A 21,257-nucleotide genomic window follows, 5' to 3' on the forward strand; every position below is an offset into this window, starting at 1 on the left:
CCTTCACTGCCAGAGTGTTGTCCACAGAGCCCATACGTGAACTTGAGGGATCCTCACGCTGCATGATAAGGAATGCTTTGTCTTCTTCATTCGTCATTTTCTCAAGCGCATCATTTGGTGAGATATCGAAGAGGGATTGAAGATCATCTTTGAACATCTGCTCCTTCACTCTATAGTTTTCGAATGTCTTGCTTCTATTTTTCTTTACCAGTTTGTAGGCATAATACAACTTCAAAAGTTGGCGCTCACAGGAATCTACTCTCTCCAATGGAATTCGTGCTTTCTCCCAGTATGCACACACAGCTTGTACACTAGGTTTGGCACTTTCCCGAACTGTATGGTGTTCTTGTACGTGATGATACACCATTTTCTGCAATGTGTGTCCTTTGGTTGGTAGTCCCCCACATATTAATTCCTTTTCAGACTTGCCCAGCAACCAAACTGTCGAAGAGCTGCGAGTTTCTGCCATCTGAAAAAAACAAGATAAATTAAAAATGTTATTTTTGAGCAACCTCTAAATAAGTTCCAATTGACCTCATATTTGGTTCATATGATCTTTCTAAACATAGGAACAAGGGCAGCCTTGTGGAGCATGGATTTTTAATAGTATTAAATATTACATATATCTGTGGACCACCCTATGCACCATCGACTTCGCTGTAGTATTAGTTGTGGAAAGGGTGTCTTCACCTTCCAGCATGACATGATGATAAGAAACATAGGGGCAATACCCCTGGCACTCACCTGGTACAATAAACAGTATACTACACTGACTAAAGGTATTTTAAACCAATTTCAATGGTTTCTAGAAGACAGGGCAGCATGTAGAATCATACCAACATAATCATAAGACTTTAAACAAACAAACAAAAAAATTACATATTTTGGGGGGCAACCCCTATTTATTGAGTTCTTAAATATATCTTCATTGCCCCCCTCCTCCTCCTCCTCCCATCCTGTATACCTTCTCAGTCCCCAATTTCTCTAATGTCTTGAACAAACATTGGTGCATCACGGGTGATGAAGGTTGTAGTGAAGTTTCATTGAAATTGTGCATGTAGTTTCAGAGAAAAGAGCAAATACCTATTTTGGGGGTAACCCCAAGTACACCCCCTTAGGGCCCGATATTTTTTAATGCCATGAACAAACTTCGGTACATCACGGGTGATGAAGGTTGTGGTCAAGTTTCATCAAAATCGTGTGTGTAGTTTCAGAGGAAAAAGCAAATTCCTATTTTGGGGAGGGGGGGGGGGCAGGGGGCTGGTCAAACCTGGATCCACTTTGACCCCCGGTGGACCCCTTAGACCCCGATCTTTTTATGCCATGAACAAACGTTAGTCACATCACAACAAATATCATTTGTGCCAAATTTGGTCGTAATCCCATCAGCGGTTTCGGAGAAGTTTCAAGTGTTTACGGACAGACGGACGGACGGACGGACTGACACGCCATCGCATAAGCTCCCCTGAACTTCGTTCCAGGTGAGCTAAAAATGGAAGTAAAGAGCAATGTGTAAGAAGGAAAGGGAAGTTTGTTAAATGTTTACTTTTTCCAGTTTTCAGGAACACCTTGCATTTCTTCGAAACTGAAGTACAGCTCAATTAATCGATTCTGAACCTTGATCTTTATAAGTTTTGCACATATATGATGGAAAAACAAACATAAGCTCTATTTTGGGTTATATGGGAATACTGGGATGTTATGGCACAATCAAGGCATACAGTAGCTGAAAGCCAGTTGGCATTGACCTTTTCCCTGATTACTTACTGTGTGAGCTAATGCCAGCATGATTCGAGAAGCATTGCCCCCTGATGACATTGCACCAGAATGGAAGTTTTTGGCTAAGTTCAGCTTCTTTCAGATTGAATCCCGGAAAGACAACTCGATGGTGAGCATGCTACTGAATGAACTATCCAACCTTCCCTACCTGATGTCGCAGCTTTGTGTCAATGACACTTTGAGATGTCCCATTTTCGAGACCTATAGTCTAAACTCTAAGTCGAGGTACCCAGAAACATCATGGTGCAGTGCTTAGTTGGCAAAGGTCAACTCAAACTTCACTCACTCAACAAATGACCTTTTTTTCTTGAACTTCATGCATTTTCGAAATATTTGTGTGTTCCTTCTTCAGGTGTTCGCCATGGAAATGGCAGGAGCCGTGGGTGTTGTGGTTATGTCTCTGCCAGGTCATGCACCCCAAGACATGAATTGCAAGGATAAAGAATGCGACACACCTATCAGCATTCCTGTTACAATGGTGCCTTATACTCACAGTGTTTTCACAGCGTTGAGGTTTGTAACAATCTTTTTTGTTGTTGTTCTTGTATACAAGGTCAAGACTCATAGAAGAACTAGAACACTGAATAGATCAGGATGCAACAGACCAAAAGCAACAGCAGAGATTGAGAGAGAGAGAGAGAGAGAGATAGAGATAGAGATAGAGAGATAGAGAGATAGAGAGAGAGAGAGAGAGAGAGAGAGAGAGAGAGAGAGAGAGAGAAAGAGAAAGAGAAAGAGAAAGAGAAAGAGAAAAAGAAAGAAAGAAAGAAAGAAAGAAAAAACAAGAAAAAAAAACAAGAGAGAAAACACCAACAGCAGGGTTGAAGAACAATATAGAGGGAGACTTGGACAAACATGGACCCTGCAGAACCTTGATGATGGAACTTGCAGAAACCTCATGGGGGGGGGGGCGGTGGGGGGGGGAGCGGCAGGGGAAAAAGCATGTAAAGAGCAGAGGGCACAGTAAGAAGGAGGTGGTGGAAGGAAGAGAGACCACTGACCTGTCTGTGATGGCGAATTGATAAACCCATAGACTCAGCTTCATCGCGGGACATTCCAATGATCTTTAAGGCCTTGGTTTCCACAGCATCAAGCTGAGCAAGATGTGAGGCAGGGGAGTCAGGCCATAGTGGAGAGTAGTACTCCATCAAGCGACGGATGACGACCTTGTAGGCAGATAGGAGTTTAGGTGTAATCTTATTTCATGTTATCCCACATTTGGTCTCCCTCCCTTCTGCTTATATTGACAGGCATGAAAATGTAACAGAGGTCATGTCATGCATCTTTTATGACCTAAATCACTGTGCTGGTTGCAATTCTTTTGTGTCTGGCAATTACCACATTCCTCTATTTTCTCTTAATCATGCCATTAAGCTCTTCCTGGTGTTGGTGTTGAACCCTGGTGTTGGGCTAGCGGCTAGGGTGCCGGCTTAGGATCCTAGGATCCTGGGTCCGAATCCCGGTCAATCGCTGAATTAACACCAGGGGGGTTGACTCAGCCTGTTCATCCTTCCGAGGTCGGCTAATTGAGTACCAGTTCACTGGTAATTCCCTGTTTGTCGTTAAAGGCGGCAAAAAGGGTTGGCGTCAGGAAGGGCATCCGGCCGTAAAATATTGCTTCAAAAAGGGGACCGAAAAACAACAACAACCACGGTTCCCGAAAAAGGCCAACCCCTGCTTTGCGGGGAAAAATGGCCTCTAAAGGTGTTTTATTTTTATTTTTATGCCATTAAGCTGTTCCCAAATAATTTCCTGTTTACAGTGTTGTTAAAATGCTCACATATTTTGCATTACATTAATGTATGGGATCCTTCGTATTCTCCTCTGAACCCAGGTTATAATCCCATTTACGACATGTATGCTAATTCCAATATAATTCATGGAAGGTACATTAATGTCTCTTAATGTCTTTGTCCTGCATTTCATTTATGTCCAAACTCCTCCTTGAGCCTTAGATCAATTCATCTTTTAATGGAATGTTGCCTCAGCATACTATTAATTTTTATTTATTTATTATGCAGTTTAAGCATGGGAACTAGTACGGCAATCAGTAGAGCACATACCTCTGCCAGGCTGAAGAGTTCACCTTTTGTATCCCGCTGATAGGCCAGATCTGCATCCGTACCTGAACCAAAATCGAATCTGCTTGTTCCTGTCATACACCCAACCTGTCCAACATGTTTAGTCAGAATCCGTCCATAACATTTTGAAATATATGCTATACTGTTGGACCACGGCATTCACGGTCCCAACATTCGCGGTTTCCACGTATTCACGGTTGATAAATATGTGACCTGCTCCTACATTCGCGGTCCTGTTTCCCGCATATTTACGGTTTTTGCAGGAGAAAAAAAAAAATCACAAGCTGCGAGCAAAACAGTTCTAAAGCATATTGTCCAACAGCCACGCATAAAGCAGCTGGACGTACGCAAAAAACGTATCTTCAACAAGCCGCAAGTATGACCTGCTCTACATTTGCAGCCCTGTGATGGCATTTTCATGGCTTTTCGCAGTCACATAAACAATATTTTAGCCACGCTATAAGCGAGCTTTGCGGGATGTCCCACCATTCACACTGTAAACACATCTTCGCAAGATGTCCTACCATTCATGATGGGGATGTCCACAAGGAAAGGATGGAGAACACCCTTAGTGTATGAAGAGAGGACAATGCCTTCATCAATGATCTCTCTGACTCTCTTGAAAATCCTCTCTATCTCTTTGCTGATGACTCCACTCTCTGTCGCTCCATTCTTCATCCCTCAGATCGGCAGTCTGCAGCCTCCTCACTCTCTGCAGACCTGGACAAAATCACAGACTGGGCAAACAAGTGGAACATGTCTTTCAATCCTGACAAATCTCACACTCTTATGATGTCTCTCCAAAAAGACCGACTGGACAACCCTCCCATCCACTTTCTGAATAATCCTCTGCAAGAAGTTCTGTCACTCAAGCTTTTGGGTCTCACTATCTGCCATGATCTTTCCTGGGAAAACCACATTTCAAATCTGGCCTCCAAAGCCAGTCGCCGACTGGGCATCCTCCGTCGTGCAAAGTCCTTCCTTGGCACACCTGAGCTCCTCACCACATACAAGGCTTTCATCCGCAGCTCAATGGAATACTGCTCTCCCCTCTGGGCTGGTGCTCCTGCCTCACACCTAGCTCGTCTTCACGCTGTTGAAACCAAAGCATTCAGAATCATTGGAATCTCCCGCGATGAAGCTAACTCCAAGGGCCTCTCACTCTCTCACCGCAGGCAGGTTGGTGTTCTTTCCGTCTTCTACCGACTCCTCTCTGGCCTTGCCCCCCCCCCCCCCCCAGCTCTCTCTGGGCTCTGTCCCGCAAATATTCCTACAGGTCGCACAAGATCTGCCTGCAACCCTCTTATGGTTAAACTACCAAAATCAAGACCCTCTGCTCACCTTCACTCCTTCATGCCTCTTTTCTCCCGCCTCTGGAACAAACTCCCTCACTCTCTTCAATCCCACTCCACCCTCCAGGTCTTTAAAACAGCTGTTCACCACCATCTCTTATCTTCCCCCATCCAAAACCTTGATCTTTTCTACCCCCGCTAATTTCACCCCAATTCCACTTTTTTTAAATACCAACTTCTGTCCTGGAAGTCCTTGGTGTCTTTGTGTTTTATACTTCTCCTACCCCCCCCCCCCCACCCCCTTCCCACACCTCCTCCCCCCAAGCCCTCTCCCTCCCACACATCTCCCTGCTCTCAAATTTTGTGTGCTCTCAAGTGTTTGTGTGCTTCCCCTTCTCTCCCCATCTTGTCTTCCGCTCCCTCTTTTTATATATTTTGTTTGTCTGGTTGATTTGTTTGTGAAGTAAATGTCAGCTCTTTCACGAGCCTCGATTCAGTATACAAAAAAAAAAAAAAAAAAAAAATGCACAGAACAGCATACCTTTGAGTGGGCCTCTCATTCATGTAAAGGCGAAACTTGTTTATGATAATCCGGTTGCCGCGGGTGGTGCGAGAATGAGTGATGCACTGAGCGATGATGATAGGAGCAGCCCCATTTCATTCACAGTGAGTTACGGGATGGTTTCACTGCTTCAAGGAGGGGTACGGTCTCAAGAATGTAAAGCTCACAGAGGAGCATGCCTCCCCAGACCATGATGCAGCCAAAACCTTCCCTGGTCAACTCGTGAAGCTGATCGACGAGAAGGGATACCTTCTATACCCAGAGCAGGTCTTCAATGCAGATGAGACTGGCCTCTTCTGGAAAAAGATGCCCATGACAACTTTCATCTCGAAGCGTGAGGAGACGGCATCGGGATTCAAGGCTGCCATGGACCGGGTATCTCTTCTACTCTGCACAAATGCAAAAGGGGACTGTATTGATGAAATCCATGATGTTGTACCAATCCCTGAACCCACGTGCTCTCAAAGGCAAGAAAAAGAAAACACTGCCCATGTTTTTGAGGTCCAATAGGAAGGTGTGGGTGACAGCAGCAATCTTCATGGACTGGTTCCATAACTGTTTCGTTGTTCAGGTGGAGAGGTATATGACGGACAAAAACCTTGCATTCAAGGTTCTCCTGCTCATGGGTAATGCTCGTGACCACCTCGTAGACCTGAACATGGCTCATCTGAACGTTGCGGTGACCTACCTGCCGCCAAACACCACCTCCCTGATCCAGCCACTCCGCCAAGGTGTAATATCCACGTTTAAACGTATTACACCTACCGCATCTTTTGCGCATTTTGAATGCGATGGACCCAGGGCTCAACGTCCGGCAGTGTTGGAAAGCGTTCAACATTGCCCACTGCATTGGCACCATCAAGGAGTTGCTGGGTGAGGTGAGAGTTTCCACCATCAACGTGTGCTCACACAACCTGTGGCCACAGGCAGTGAAAAACTTCACAGGATTTTCAGACAACACGGAGGAGAGGCATGAAATTGTCGGGTTGACACGGCAAGTGGGAGGGAAGGGATTTGTTGGCATGCAGCCTGAGGAGTTGGAGGATCTTATTGCTTTGCATGGTGACAACCTCACCGAGGAGGAGTTGTAGGCCATTGCCAAGGTTTCCGAGGAGGAGGATATGGGCAGTGATGAGGAGGAAGAGGTGCTAAGGTCCAACCTCGCAGTCAAGGTCTCGGGTGGGTGAGGTTCTGCAGGACATGCGGGCAATTGCCGACAGGGTGAAAGACGCCGACCCGGTCATGGAGCGTTACCTCAAATTTAAGAGGGGGTTGGATGATGTGCTGCTCCCCAACAAAGAGCTGCACAGAAACATACAGCAATATGTCAGACAGCTATCTCTCACACATTTCTTCCGCCCTGGTTCCTGCACCTCAAGATCATCAGAACCCTCTCCTGTCTCCCTCTCAGTGCACAACCCAGCGACCTCACCAGCATCTGCACCTGCGCCATCACCTGCCTCAGTGCACAACTCTGCAGCACCCTCACTTGCGTTGTCCTCTGAGTTTGAGGAGTTCACTGGATTTTAATTCTTCAACATCATGATCATCATCATCTGAAAAGTTGTGTGTGTTTGTGAAATAAATTTTTTTAAACGATACATGCTATTGTTGTTGTTGTTTCTTTGTAAGCATTTTCTATGAAACTGAACTCATGCGCATTCGTGGTCGAAAACATTTTAAATAAATAAAAAAATTCCCCTATGAATAAGGAACTGCTGGGAACCAACAAGCTCCTCCCATTAAAACAATTCCCCGACATCTGTGGTGTCACGATTTGCAGCCTTTTTCATCTTTCAGAACTGCCGGGAAACCCTTTTCCCCATTGTAACAATGACACGACATTCGTGGAATTTTCCTCTACATTCTCGGATTTTCCACGATTCAGGAACTGCCGGGAACCTATCCCCCCCTTTTCCCATTGAAACAATGCCCCCACATTCGCGGTTCCTACATTCACGGCATTTTCCAAAAACATATCCCCAGCGAATGTTGTGGTCCGACTCTATATCGTTGTGGTCCTATCTCTCGATGGTAAAGAATGACTTCAAAATTATTGGATCCTGATTTGGATCTTGATCTTCACCAAAATCGAATCAATTTGTCCTAGTCACACACCCAACCTATCCACCAAGATTTGTCCGAATCCGTCCATAACATTTTGAGACACCGTGCTATATATCGTTTTTGGCCCCATCTCTCGATGGTGAAGAATCACTTAAAATATTCTCGGATCAGTATCTTCACCAAAATATAATCAATTCGTTCTCGTCACAGACCCAACATGTCCACCAAATTTGTCACAGACCCAACATGACAGACAGGGGTGAAAACATATAGTCTAGTAGGAAGACTAGGTCCCCCTGCACCCCCCGGAGATATACTTCTAATCAGTGTTTCTAGATTGGAAAAAATGTGTAGAAAATGACTAGCTATGGCCCCAAGCTGAAAAAATGTCCCACATACCATTTTTATGCAAATTACTGCTGCCATTATCAAAAAAACGATTTTTGACATATCTCAGCCAATATTGCAGATAATTGAAAAATGAAGGTGTCTAGACCCATGTTTTGAAGGGCATAGATCATGATAGAACTATTCATAACATGATTACATGTGTCTATGGTATACTAGTATGCTAATTAGTGCTTTATTTACAAAATAATCACAGTTTTACGAAATAATAGACTCATATTAAGGTCCGTCTACACAGACGTTAACACAAAGTTTTATTTTTCTAAATATTACAACTGTCAAAATAGTCCTAGCACTCAATGTGACCACTCTTCTCTTGCTTGTTTTAGATAAACATCATTAGCATTAGTGATTCTACACTGAGTCAGTCATCATCATTTTCATCGAAATCGTCAGAGTCAAACTCTTCTTCTCCTTCCTCTTCCTCCTCCTCTTCGTGCTCTCCTGTGTTCAGAAGATCCACCAGTGAGGTTGGTAGGATGGGACCACTGGACCACATTGGTTTCAACAGTCCTTCATCAGTCCTTATCCATCCTTGCTCCTCATAAGGTTTTGGCTTTTCGATGATAGGTTGATCGGCTCTTTTGTACAATGCTACGCGGTGGTTCACACGCTGGATGTGCGGCTTCAGGGCAGACTGGCATGGAGGAAGGCGAGCCAGATCAACCTTGGACTTGGATGTGAGGGTCTTGTCCTCTCCCACCATTTTTCGTAGCAGCTTGGCACGGACAATGTCCACTGATGACTCGCGACTCTGGCCGTACATCACACAGGTGAATTTTTCTAACTGCCTCTCCACCTCAGGGTTGGCATCCCAGTTGTCACCCAGTTCACCGAATGCCCTGTGAAACCTGGGATTCTTCTCCAGCTTTTTCAAGGGCCCGACTTTTCCCTTCCCTTTGAAGGCACTGGTGCAGTCTTCTCCGCTGAACACATAGTACCCCAGGAGAGTGGCACAGTAGTCCTCTCCCAGGGATTCTGCCAGCTCAGAGACGTTGACAAGTTGGCGATGCTTCCCTGACCCTGTATCCAGGTACACCGTCAGCTTGATGTTGTGGGCATGGTGGAGCAGGATCAGGAGGATGTCTGTGTCCGGTGTTCTGACTACAGCGTTCTTGTATCCGATGGTAGCAGCATGATGGAGGTACAGAACCACCCTGGTATCAGTCTCTTCCTGGTTGCTGTAGATCGTGGGGAGTTCACGTACCTCGACCTGAAACACAAAAAGGCACCGCATTTCAATCACCAGTCACTGCCAGTTTCAGATCTAGACAAACATCACAGGTAATCACCTTTTTTTCAGGAAAAATTACAAATTGAATCGCCATTCACGAAGGGCTTTCAATTTTACCTTGCCATTCGTTGAGGCAAGTTGGTGGGCCTTCCCCTCCACGATCAGCACAGCCATCTCTGTTCTCTCCAGCCTGGTAGCTGCCTCTTGTCCACTCCACACTTTCAGAAGAAGCTGGCACATCTGCTTTTTGTTGTCGTCATTTGCAAGGAACATTTTGAAGTCATATGGCTTCCTGGTTGCTGGTCCAGCCAGAATGATCTTCTCTGAGCTGCCCCGCCTCAGCCTTTCCTGCGCTTTGATTGACTCAGGATGGTAACTGTCAGTGGAGAACAGAAAGTGCTGCTTGGCCACCATCTGATCAAGCACCTGCAAGCATATCTCACCACATGTTGGGGGAAGGTTGGCAAGGGTATGCAGCAGCGCCATTCCATCCTGGATGAACAGGGCATCCTTGGGGTATTGCAGATCTTGTGGTGTGGTGTCCTCTAAAAGGTAGTGCAGAATGGAGGCTTTGTTGGTTTTGCAGAAGAACCCATCTGGTGTCCCAAGGCTAGGAGGCACTGGCATCAGGCAGTACTTCATGAGTTCTCCCAGGTCTAATGGCTCATCTTGACTCTGAGACTTGACAAGGAGCAGGAATACAAGGTTGCCCTCTCCTGTCACAATTTGTGGTGTACGATAAGTTGAGACTTCATCCAGGACCTTGGCGAGAGCAGTTTCCAACTCCAAGGCGAAATCGTAGCTCTCAGAGTGTCCAAGCCTGTGTAGTATTGTGGTGAGCTGTTTGCTTCGGAACAGGTGCCTTACAGTCACACAGAGGAGAATGTGCTTTGGTAACTTCCATTTTCCATCTGACACTGCACGGCACAGATCTTGTCCAATGGAGAAGACCAGACGCTTCACCTTTTCTGTCTCGATGCCCTCCTTGCCAGTCATTAGCACGCTGAGAAAGCGGACAAGGTCTGGAGGTAGGATGTCTTCAGGATTGAGCTCCATGTCTTCAGCTGTTGGTGGCCATGGTTGGTCTTTACACTCTCTGAAAGCCTGTAGAATACCCTGGCGAAGTTGGAGGGCAACATTTTGGTTCTTGTTTGTGCTTCCGAGTGTGAATGCTCGTGCGAGAGCATTGGAAACTGTTATGTTTGAGCTGTGCACAAGCCAGAAAGAAATGACATCACATTTGTCATGATCAACCTTCGTGAAGTGGATATGCTCCTTGATTGGGTCATTCTGTAGGCGTTTCAGTAGTTTCTCTGACCGATAATTTGAGTTCTCATATCCATTCAGTTTCAGTTCCTCGACATAGAGCAAGCGCAAGGAAGAAAGCTGTAGAACTTTATTCTGCTGGATGACCTGGGTTTGAATGTGTTCCAGTACTGAGTTGAATGCCTTTTCATGGGCGGCTGACATGCAAGCCTGCTCCTTTGGTGCTTCGGCTCTGTGAATCGCACGCTCATAGTTGTAGAATGCTGTGCGGAAAGCTTTAAAACATGACGGATGGTGTTTGGCCTCACATGCAAAGAGGTCTTTGTTTTTCACCTTTCGATGGAGTCGATAGAGACCCATTTTCTCAGCCCGTGTTTCGATTTGCTCCCATGCATTTTCTTTGTTTTTAAAGGATGGGAAGGTTGTAGGCCTCTCAGTATTGCGATGAGCATCTTTGGTCTCAACTTTCTCACAAAATATACACTCTGGCGGGAAGATGGGTTCAGCAGAACCTCCTGGTTTACGAGGAGAGTGATGCCATGATGAGGTTGATGGCCCTGGTTCTGTATCATCTCCCAGACGATGAAAGTGGCGGACAAAGTGCTTATAACACTTGCTGTGATATCCTACTCTTTCTAGGTCATCAGGAAGAGTTGCCGGGATCTGATCACATACTGATTGCATACGACATGGGGAGTCATGCGGTTGGTTGAGACGTCTATCCCGGATCTTTTGAAGCAGTTGCAGTTTTTCTGAAGCAGATCCTTTAATTTTACGGAGGGGCGTGAAATCCCCATGATCAGACATGGATGGTACATGAAGGATGCATGTAGGAGGAGAGCTTTGGGCTGCAGGTTCTACACTCCGTTTTCTTTTGGGCATGCTTGCTGTCGATGTCTACCATCACTGTTAAATGACAAATAAGAAATCACGAATGATGTTAAAAGTGCCTGTGAAAGGAGGCTCTGAGTTTTCAGTGAGGTAACAGAGGTTCTGAGTCATGTTCTACACTAGGGTACTTTTTAGCTGACTAAACCATGTTTAGTGGCATCAAAAGTGCTAATAGCTAAAACATCTAAATTCTTCCACACTAACGTTAGCTATCTAGGCCAATGAAACATTGTGCTAAGTTACTGTAGCTAGCTCAGCTGTCGTGCCTCTTTCTGGTTCAATTCATATACAGAAGTCAACAGATATGTCTCATGTTTGGCATTAACAAAAGTTTAAGTTACACCGACATTAGGAACATACTGTACATAGATGAGGCTAGCTTTAACGTTAGCTAACATGGTGCTAGCTGGCTCAGCTGTTATTCTGCCTGTTTATGATTTCATGCAGAAACTGAAGTCAAGAGTGTGAGTAACATTATAGTTAGCATCTTACCTGGCTAGATTGGAGGATGAATACCAAGAACAACACACAGATGGAATGGAAGACTGAACTTTCAACTGAGGTATTCAATAACATCAACGTTACCAATTGATACGAGCGCGCGACATTACCAATTGATACGAGCGCGCGAGCGCGCATGTTACATGGATGGAAATGTAAAATGGCAGCTATAGCAGCACTAATTTGGATCTCTAGTCTGTCATTTCTGCACTGTGATTGGATAACATAAAAAAATATGTTTGGGAGTTAACAGCAGGAGTTGGTAGATTTTACGTGGGCTGGGTGAGAAACCTTTAAATAAGCATGTGAAAATCTCTCGCAATACAAAGTCAATGGTGGGAAGAAAAGTTGAGTGGTACCAATGTTACTGCCAATGTCCCGCCCCTATGCAAGACTCAGGAGCATCTTGTTGACATTTAACCTTGAAAATACCTGGGTTTAGACCCCTTATGTACCATGTTAAGTTATCTGCAGTATTAACGTATCCTTATCATTTGTAAAACTGATTATTTTGTAATTACAGCATTAATATGCATACTAGTATACCATAGACACATGTAATCATGTTATGAATAGTTCTATCATGATCTATGCCCTTCAAAACATGGGTCTAGACACCTTCATTTTTCAATTATCTGCAATATTGGCTGAGATATGTCAAAAATCGTTTTTTTGATAATGGCAGCAGTAATTTGCATAAAAATGGTATGTGGGACATTTTTTCAGCTTGGGGCCATAGCTAGTCATTTTCTACACATTTTTTCCAATCTAGAAACACTGATTAGAAGTATATCTCCGGGGGGTGCAGGGGGACCTAGTCTTCCTACTAGACTAATAACCTCCGTACACATTCGTTGGTGGAGGTAAAAATGTGATGAATGAAAACGTTAATATGATATGTAATAAGTGTTCATTTAGGCACACGTGTGACTTTAGACATCATATTAGATGAACTAAGAGTTGAGTTTCCAATTGAGAAAAGGAATCAACCTTCATGTCATTTTAACTTCTTCAAAAGCTTGAAAATGTCTCTGTAGTTCACTTGATTATTATCGCTCTTAGGATAATAACCTTCAATGCAATCCTCGTTGTTAGCTGTGAGCTTAGCCAGGCCCCCTGCATTGACATAGCCAGGCACACCTTTGGGACACCTGTCTAGCTATCGATTTGTATTAAATTCCAGCGTTCTTTTTAATCTTCAAATGCTCATGTTTTTCACCCATTTCCAACCCACTAATTATTAAATAATACATTTTGTGCCCAAATGTTATCAGCATTTGTTGTTGGTTGCACTCGCATGGGGCTGACGGTAGAGCCTAAAGGTGTGTTCAATTACCCTCGAGCTGTCTGGTCTGAGTTTGGTTATCGACTGTCAGTCACACTGATGTTTAGTAAGCAGGACGATGCATCAAGGTGTTCACCATCCATCAGGCTGACATTGAGCTGGAGGACCCATGTGCCACCACTGCTCATTAGTGGTTGTTAAAGATCGCATGGTGTCCTTCACAAAGAGAAGGGGCTAACACCGTTTTTCTGAACAAATTACAAATTTCTGCTCTCACCTACTGGGGGCACTGCATCCGTGGCACAGCCACACCTCCGGAGCCAATAATTCTACTCGCAGCCATGTGCAGCATACACAATAAGTTGTTACTGCGAGTTTCTGTAAAAGAGGAAAATGTTTGCGCTAATTGCTAAAGCAAGGTACGTGATGTAATCTCTACGATACCTGCAGATTGACCTCCCGTGTGCTTGTTCCTACAGGAAAGGTGCTGCGATAAAAGTTTCCTTCCAGACAACACCTTCTCCAGCCTCATTCTTTGCCATTGACCATCGAGGCAATTTGGCGGAGATGGGTTGGCTCCTTTACCCATCGTTAAGTTTTGTGGTCTGGCAGGCACAGTGGTGAGTGCATTATTCAACCGACACACAAACTCAGTTGCCTCAAAAAGGGATGGGCCTACAAGGAACTTTGTGAATAAACTTCCCTTGTAACTGTATACCTCCTGCTATGTACAACAAAAATATTGTTTACTGTTCAGGTTGCTTTGTATGAAGTTTGTGTATTGGTATGTCTATATATATATATATATATATATATATATTGTTGCGGATATGGGATTTGGCCTCCATCCATATCCGCTTGTAAATATTCCCCTATTTCCCCAATACTCCCCAACTATCCCCAATCCCCCATTCCCTAGTCCCATTGTCTGTAAACAACACTCTGTAGCCCCGACCTTCCCCTTTTTCCCCCATTAAATGTCGTGCCCAGGTTCACCGCATCTCACGTAGACAACTATAGGACATCTTGCTAGTTATTCTTAGTCTATGTCAGTTAAGGACTCGTTTCCATTAATTCTGACTCTTCGTTGCACCAGAATGTGATTGTATGGCACCAGTAGTAAGTTTAGGACCTCCCAATACCTCCCCGCATCTCTTCCTCATGAAACAACAACACCAACAACAACAACAGCGGCGCGGGGAGTGCGCGTCCTCACTCCGGCTTGGTTAGCCGCCATTGACCATGTGCTCCGACGGGGTTACCATGCAGGGGCTCACTGTCAGCTCCTCATCAAGGGCGGAGCCCGGTAACCCCCCGCACCCAATCAGAAGCGGCGGACCGATTCCATCTGGGGCGGAGCTAACGAGCCGAGGGCGTGTCACTCCCCGCTGGACATGCGCAGGAAGACGGAGGTGACGTCAGATGCGCCTCAGCTACGAAGAAGAAAGGACGCCACCTCCTAGCGCTGAGAGATACCTCCCGCATCTCTGGACCGGACCGAGTCGATTCTGCCCCTGAGCCAAGGTGCACCTTGAGCCATCGACTGCCTGCCCTCCCCTGCCATCAATCCCTGTGTGAGTCAGTCTTGTCCCGTTTGTCTGTGGTCTGTCGGGGCTAAGATAAGACCGTGTCTAAGTGCCCATCTTTCTGTGCTGTACCTCTGTGCCGTGTAATCTAAACGTTCTGCATAACCCATATTATATCCTCCTCCGGAGGTCTTGAGAACTGTACCCCTGGTGTCGTGTCATTTAACCCAGCCGTTGTGTCCTTTTCCTTCATTGATTTAGCATAGCGCGATTCGGCCAACGTTCGAGTGTAATCGGGTAACTTGTGCGAACACGGCGGCCATTCCGCTCGGCCCACCATAACATCTAAGTCGTGTGCGTAACAATTGGTGTCGAGGAGTGAGATTGGACCCGAGCGCGTTTCACGCGCTCAAAATTATAACGGCGAAATTTGATTGTGTTTTACAAAAATAAAAACCCGAATTTTGAAAGTCGCGCTATGGCAGATCAAGACGGCTGGGTTCCGGTAGAGGAGAGTGAGGCAGGGTCGATCCAGGACCAAATTGAGGGACAAGAGGAGAGCGAAGCAGTGAGGGTGGCAGGCTCGCATAATAGCGTCGTCGCGCACGAGGTTACGGGCGCGCAAAATGGCGCCTCGCACATGGCCACGGTGACCGCGCCCGCGACCGTAGTAGCGCCGCTGGTAGATTTGAACCTTTTTTTTATACAAATGAAGGCCCTTATGGACAAGAATAGCGAAGAAATGGAAAGCAGAATGATGGGGGTAATGGGGAACCGGATGGATGCTCAGCGATTGGAGGAGCAATTGGGGGTAATGGGAAACCAAATGGGGGTAATGAGGAACGAAGCGAGGGGTACCGGTGAGGGGTTAGACAATGGGATAAAAGAGGTAAAGAATGGGTTAATGGGGGTAGAAAACAGAATGGCCGCTCAAGAGAATCAAATGGAAGGGATGCAGAAGGGGTTAGAGGGGTTAGAAAACAGTATGGAAGGCAAATTGAGGGACATGAGGGACCAAGCGGAAAGGGAAGTTAAACAAATGGGGCAGCAGGTAGAGGGGGTCAGAATGGGGGTAGAAACCAAACTGGATGCTCACAGGGAGGAAATGGAGCAGATGAGGGTGGCATCTGGGCAGGAGATGCAAGTGATGGGAGAAGAGATCAGAAGAGGTGTGAGTGAGGAGGTCGGAGGAGTGCGCGAGGAGGTGAGGCACTGTAAGGAGCACATGGAGAAGGAGGTGAGAAAGGGGACTGTAAAATTGCAAGGGGGCATAGAGGACCTGACGCAGGAGGTGGAACAGCTGACGGAGGGACAAAAAGGACTAACGGAGCAGGTTCAAAGGAACACTGCGGTATTAGGAGGGTTAAAGGCGACACAGAAAGAACTAAAAGATGACTTGATAGCGACGAAGAGGGAATGTCAGATGGTACGTGAGGGACTGACAACGAGGTTGGACGAGGTGACAGAGGTAATGGAGACGAAGGACCGGCAGGTGAGGACGCACATGGAAACGGTCAAGGTAGCCTTAGAGGACGAGCTTGAGGAGACGTACCGGGAAATAAAAGAGGTGAAGCAGAAATTAGAAGAAGTGGAAGAAGGGGTGAGTGAAATTAAGAAGCGACGGAGAGGGGATAAGAAAGAGATAAAAGAGGAAATAAAAGAATTGGTCCAAAGTCTGTGTTTGGATCGTGATGATGTGCTCATTAACCGGATGAGGGATTCGCAGGTGATGGAGGAGAAGCGAAGAGGAAGAGGACCCGGTGTAAGTGGTGACCAATATGGTCGTGCGTATGATGCGCCAGGGGATTTAAGGAGCTTGGGGGTCGAGATGGACCCGGGTGTTCGTGAGAGGCCGTTGGTGAAGTGTGCGACAGGTCTGGTGTGCGAAAAAGGAGGTGTGCGAGAAAGTCCGACTCTGGGGTGTGTGAGGAAAAAGTGCGTGCCAAGGAGTGAGGGTGCTGGCGAGAGTGAGTCGGTCGTAGCGCGTGTGCGAGGGAGCACATGGAAGCGCGGTGTGGTAAGTGTTACAGAGGGTGTGACGGGAGAGTGTGCGCAAGAGTGTGCGCGAGAAAGGTGTGTGACGGACAGGTGCATGAGGAAAGAGTGCGCTGTCGGGAGTAAGGGTGAGTGCGTTGTCAAGAATGGAGGTGAGAGTAGTGAGAGTGACAAGGAGCGTGAGTTGGTTGTGACAGGTGAGCGAGGATGTACACCTGGAATGGAAGGATGCACACCTGGAATGGTAGAGCGTGAGTGGGAATGCACGCTGGAATTGGTAGTGAGGCACGTGGTTGGGTGTGCGAGTGAGAGCACACCTGTGATTGTCACAGAGGAGGTGACCGAGGAGGGGGCGCGAAGAGGTGTGTTGGTGAGGTGTGCGAGCGACGAATGTGTGCCAAGGTGTTCGGTGGTCAGGTGTGTGACCAAGTCGGTGAGCGGAATGGGTGTACCGAGGTGTGTAAGAAGAGGTACGACGAGGAGCATGGAAACGGCTGCATGTATGAGCACGAAAGGGGTAGCGTATGCTTGTAAGCATCCAGGTGAGGCATCGACGGTAACCGGGTTAGAGGTTAGGTCGACTTATAGCCGAATCGGGCCCTCGGTGCGTGCCGGGCTTCGCGTGCCGCGAGAACCAGCGGGGATCCGAGGCACGGCGGGTTCGAAAGGACCGCCGTGCGCGATCCACGCCGGGCCTCGCTTTGAACGGCCGCGTCCGTGCTCCACTAGGCGGAGCGGGCAGCCCGATAGGAAGGGTCGTCATGGCGACCACTTTTTGTTGAGGCATACCGGCAGGTCGAGATCGGGCCATGGGATGGCTCCGAGCCGAGATGGTGCGTGGGGTCTCGGGCCGGGTAAGCCCCCATCCCTGCCCCGAATGCGGGACGCATCCAGCCGCTGGCACAGAACAACCCGCATTCATGGCTTGGCTGTACGCAGCCGAGCTTTAGAAGTAAATTGGCGCACCGAGAGGCATTAGTAAGTAGACTGTGTGATGAGGTTAGTGTTTTGGACCCAAAATTAGAAAAAAAAACAAAATTTGATGATTGGCAAAGGATTGGCAGTAATGATTGGCAGATGATGGGTAGTGATTGGCAAATTTTTGATTTGTTGAAATTTGATGTGCAAAATTGGTAGTGAGCGATGGGCCCGGTGGGTAAGGGTGGCATCCCTGCCACCCTTCCCATAGTGGGGCAAATGCGCAATAGTTTATGGGGTGTATGGCAGTGAAAACTAGCCCGGGTGGGTTAGGATATTGATAGGGATCTAGCGAAGATGACATTAGGTAACGTTAAGTTTAGATAGTGACTGATACCTGTAGTGGGGACGCAGGTAGATTAGTGCGGATGATAATGACGAGGGAGCGCAATAGTTTAAAGGGACGACTGGGAAGCGCAAGTTTCAGAGGGGAGTAGTTAGATGAGATGATGCTGTGTGAGAACTGGACAGGTATGTGGAGCAGTGTATGAGTAGTGAGTGTTGTGGATCAGCGCGAATGCGCTTGGGGAGAGAAGGGTGCAGGTGGCACCAGGTGTGAGAGCACAGGTGTGCAAGTGCAGGTGTGTGGAATATATGGAGCAGAGAATGAGTGGTGTGGAGAGAGTTGGAGTAAGTGGTACGGAGTGGTGTGCATGGTGCGAAGGTGTGGATGGGGGAAGAGTGGACCCCTTTCACGAGTACCCGGGGCGGGTAGTGTAAGTGTTAGGTAGAGGGTATAGGTAAATTGTGGTTGGATATTGGCATTTGTGGTGCGGTTGCAGAATGGTATTGTGGATGGGTGCATTAGTGTTGTGGAAATGGCTGGGCGTGTAGCCTGTTAGTGTGTGTAGTTGGTTGGGCACTCCACCACTGTGAGGATGTCGGCCAGGTGAGGCCGCAGGTGGGCTCTGGGAGCCGGTAGAGTTGTGGATGGGGCCCGAGGATCCGGAGGACGGACCCGGGTAGCCCAGTGCCAGAGAGGGCACCGAGTGGGGAGAGCGCCAGAGGGCCTTCCCCAGGTAGATAGGTTAGGGTAAGGAGCAGGTAAGCTCGGAGGCAACTGCAGTGGTGGAGGTGTGCAGGTGGGTAGACCTGCTGGGAGAGCTACACGTCGCAGCCCAGAAATTGTGCGAGGGCACCGGGAGATGAATCGGGGGAGTGAGACCCCAAATTGAAAAGCACCACAGTTTGGTCAATGGGAATTGGTTTTTAGAACCCATAGTGTAAGAGGGCCAATGGTTTGGCAGGAGAAAGACCCCGGGTAATGTAAAGTTGTTAAAGTCATTTAGGAAATAGTTAGGATTGATGAACCTGTCGCACCATACGCAGCCACTTACCTGTGGTGATGATGATGACTCCACACCTGTGTTTTCTTTGTTCTGTGTGCAGGAAATGAGAATTGCTGTGTGGATTGGTGAGACGCATCACGACGTGGATAAGACATTGGGGTGATTCCATCTCTCCCTCCCTAGGAGGGACTGATGATGAATTGGTGATGGCAAATTTTGATGTTGAATTGGAGATGGCAAATTTTGATGAGAGTTGGAAATGGCAAATTTGATTGGTTAGGGGGGAGAGAAGACGAATTTGGTTTATGGGAGGAACGGGGAAGACAGTAGGGACGTTTGTTGATTTGTAAAGTAGATGTTTATGGGTAGTGTTGTGTTTTGTGGAAACAGTAAGGGGTAAGGGAGGGGCAATGTAGGTTACCTGGTGGGGGGGGGGGGGGGGGCGTACGGTAGGAACGTACCTGTCTCACCTGGTTCCCATGTGCCCCCAGTGTGCATTACCTTATATTGCGTGCACTTTTGCGCCCTTACCACCTTACTCACTTGTCCTCTTCTTTTGTCTCCCACCTCCGAGGATCTGGCTTTGGGGCAGAGAGAGAGGAGAGAGAGGTGCTGGCTCCGCAGTTGTGGGCCTGTACTTTCGCTGCTTGCTGCCTGGATCGATACACCATATGGACCGCAATGTTTGTGGCCGCCCACCATGGACCGCAGTTCTTTTGCGGGCAAGCACCACCCGTTGATGGACCTATGGGTCAACGTGGCACCTATGCCATACAGGTGAACCACTAATAGTTGGCCCCTGACGGCCACAATTTAGAAATGGACGCGGTTGGCGCCTTTCTTTATTTTTAAAGAAGCCAGAAGGCCAAGTACACCACAGGAAGGCAAGACCAGCGGCAGAACATCGGCCGGCTGCGACACCACCGGTGACGTTGAACACTTTATTGGTGCACCGGATGGTGCTGACTGTTCATGATGGGGTGGTGCTTTTGGTGCTTGGATGGGGTGCTCTGCACATTATTAAAGGCCGTAGGGCCACAGAGCACTCGTGGGTTGGTGTATCGATGCTGGCATGCGTGCTCTCTCTATGCATAACATCTGCATGTGTTCCTCCAAAAACAGGTCCTGGATCGTAGTGTAAATATCAGTGTAGTCTTGTGTAAATAATGCTCCCTACCGGCTGTATGTTTAGTTTGAGAATTCTTTCCGCAATTCGGTTATCCTGTGGGTGTGTTTCTGTGAGGAGAAGGGTGCAACGTCGCAGGGGGACATATTTACTCATTTGTGAACATCTGTAAAACTGTCGCACTCAGGGTTGAGTTAATAGTAGAGGGAACTACATCTGAGTGCCACACTAACGTAGGTAAAAAATTTATCGGGTCGGGACGCCCCGAGGTAGAGAAGGGTGCAATGTTGCGGATATGGGATTTGGCCTCCATCCATATCCGCTTGTAAATATTCCCCTATTTCCCCAATACTCCCCAACTATCCCCAATCCCCCATTCCCTAGTCCCATTGTCTGTAAACAACACTCTGTAGCCCCGACCTGCCCCTTTTTCCCCCATTAAATGTCGTGCCCAAGTTCACCGCATCTCACGTAGACAACTATAGGACATCTTGCTAGTTATTCTTAGTCTATGTCAGTTAAGGACTCGTTTCCATTAATTCTGACTCTTCGTTGCACCAGAATGTGATTGTATGGCACCAGTAGTAAGTTTAGGACCTCCCAATACCTCCCCGCATCTCTTCCTCATGAAACAACAACACCAACAACAACAACAGCGGCGCGGGGAGTGCGCGTCCTCACTCCGGCTTGGTTAGCCGCCATTGACCATGTGCTCCGACTGGGTTACCATGCAGGGGCTCACTGTCAGCTCCTCGTCAAGGGCGGAGCCCGGTAACCCCCCGCACCCAATCAGAAGCGGCGGACCGATTCCATCTGGGGCGGAGCTAACGAGCCGAGGGCGTGTCACTCCCCGCTGGACATGCGCAGGAAGACGGAGGTGACGTCAGATGCGCCTCAGCTACGAAGAAGAAAGGACGCCACCTCCTAGTGCTGAGAGATACCTCCCGCATCTCTGGACCGGACCGAGTCGATTCTGC

The 21,257-nt window shown here is 47.4% G+C and overlaps 2 protein-coding genes across 2 annotated transcripts in view; one reads left to right on the forward strand and one right to left on the reverse strand.

The window, feature by feature from the left end:
* LOC137433396 (uncharacterized) overlaps positions 1–21,257 on the forward strand; it is a 105,290-nt gene that overhangs the window by 40,340 nt on the left and 43,693 nt on the right. The window contains exons 4-5 of the mRNA XM_078785919.1: positions 2,132–2,292; positions 13,846–13,986. Of these exons, the coding sequence (XP_078642045.1) occupies positions 2,132–2,292; positions 13,846–13,986 (302 nt within the window). The remainder of the gene's footprint in view (positions 1–2,131; positions 2,293–13,845; positions 13,987–21,257) is intronic.
* Positions 8,399–10,091, reverse strand: LOC144894075 (uncharacterized). The gene is made up of 2 exons (XM_078785920.1): positions 9,541–10,091; positions 8,399–9,402 (listed from the first exon to the last, which is right to left on the reverse strand). Exons 1-2 carry the CDS (start codon positions 10,063–10,065, stop codon positions 8,554–8,556), a joined length of 1,374 nt encoding a protein of 457 aa, XP_078642046.1. The 5' UTR covers positions 10,066–10,091; the 3' UTR covers positions 8,399–8,553.

This window comes from Myxine glutinosa, chromosome 10, assembly GCF_964187855.1.
Source record: "Myxine glutinosa chromosome 10, kmMyxGlut1.1, whole genome shotgun sequence".
NCBI classification, from domain to species: domain Eukaryota; kingdom Metazoa; phylum Chordata; class Myxini; order Myxiniformes; family Myxinidae; genus Myxine; species Myxine glutinosa.

Excerpts from the sequence above, each read along its gene's own strand:
- LOC144894075 (XM_078785920.1), bottom strand. The coding sequence starts at position 10,065 with ATGAAGTACTGCCTGATGCCAGTGCCTCCTAGCCTTGGGACACCAGAT. Across the intron at positions 9,403-9,540 it reads TTGCCTCAACGAATGGCAAG|GTCGAGGTACGTGAACTCCC; the intron begins GTAAAATTGAAA and ends TTTGTGTTTCAG.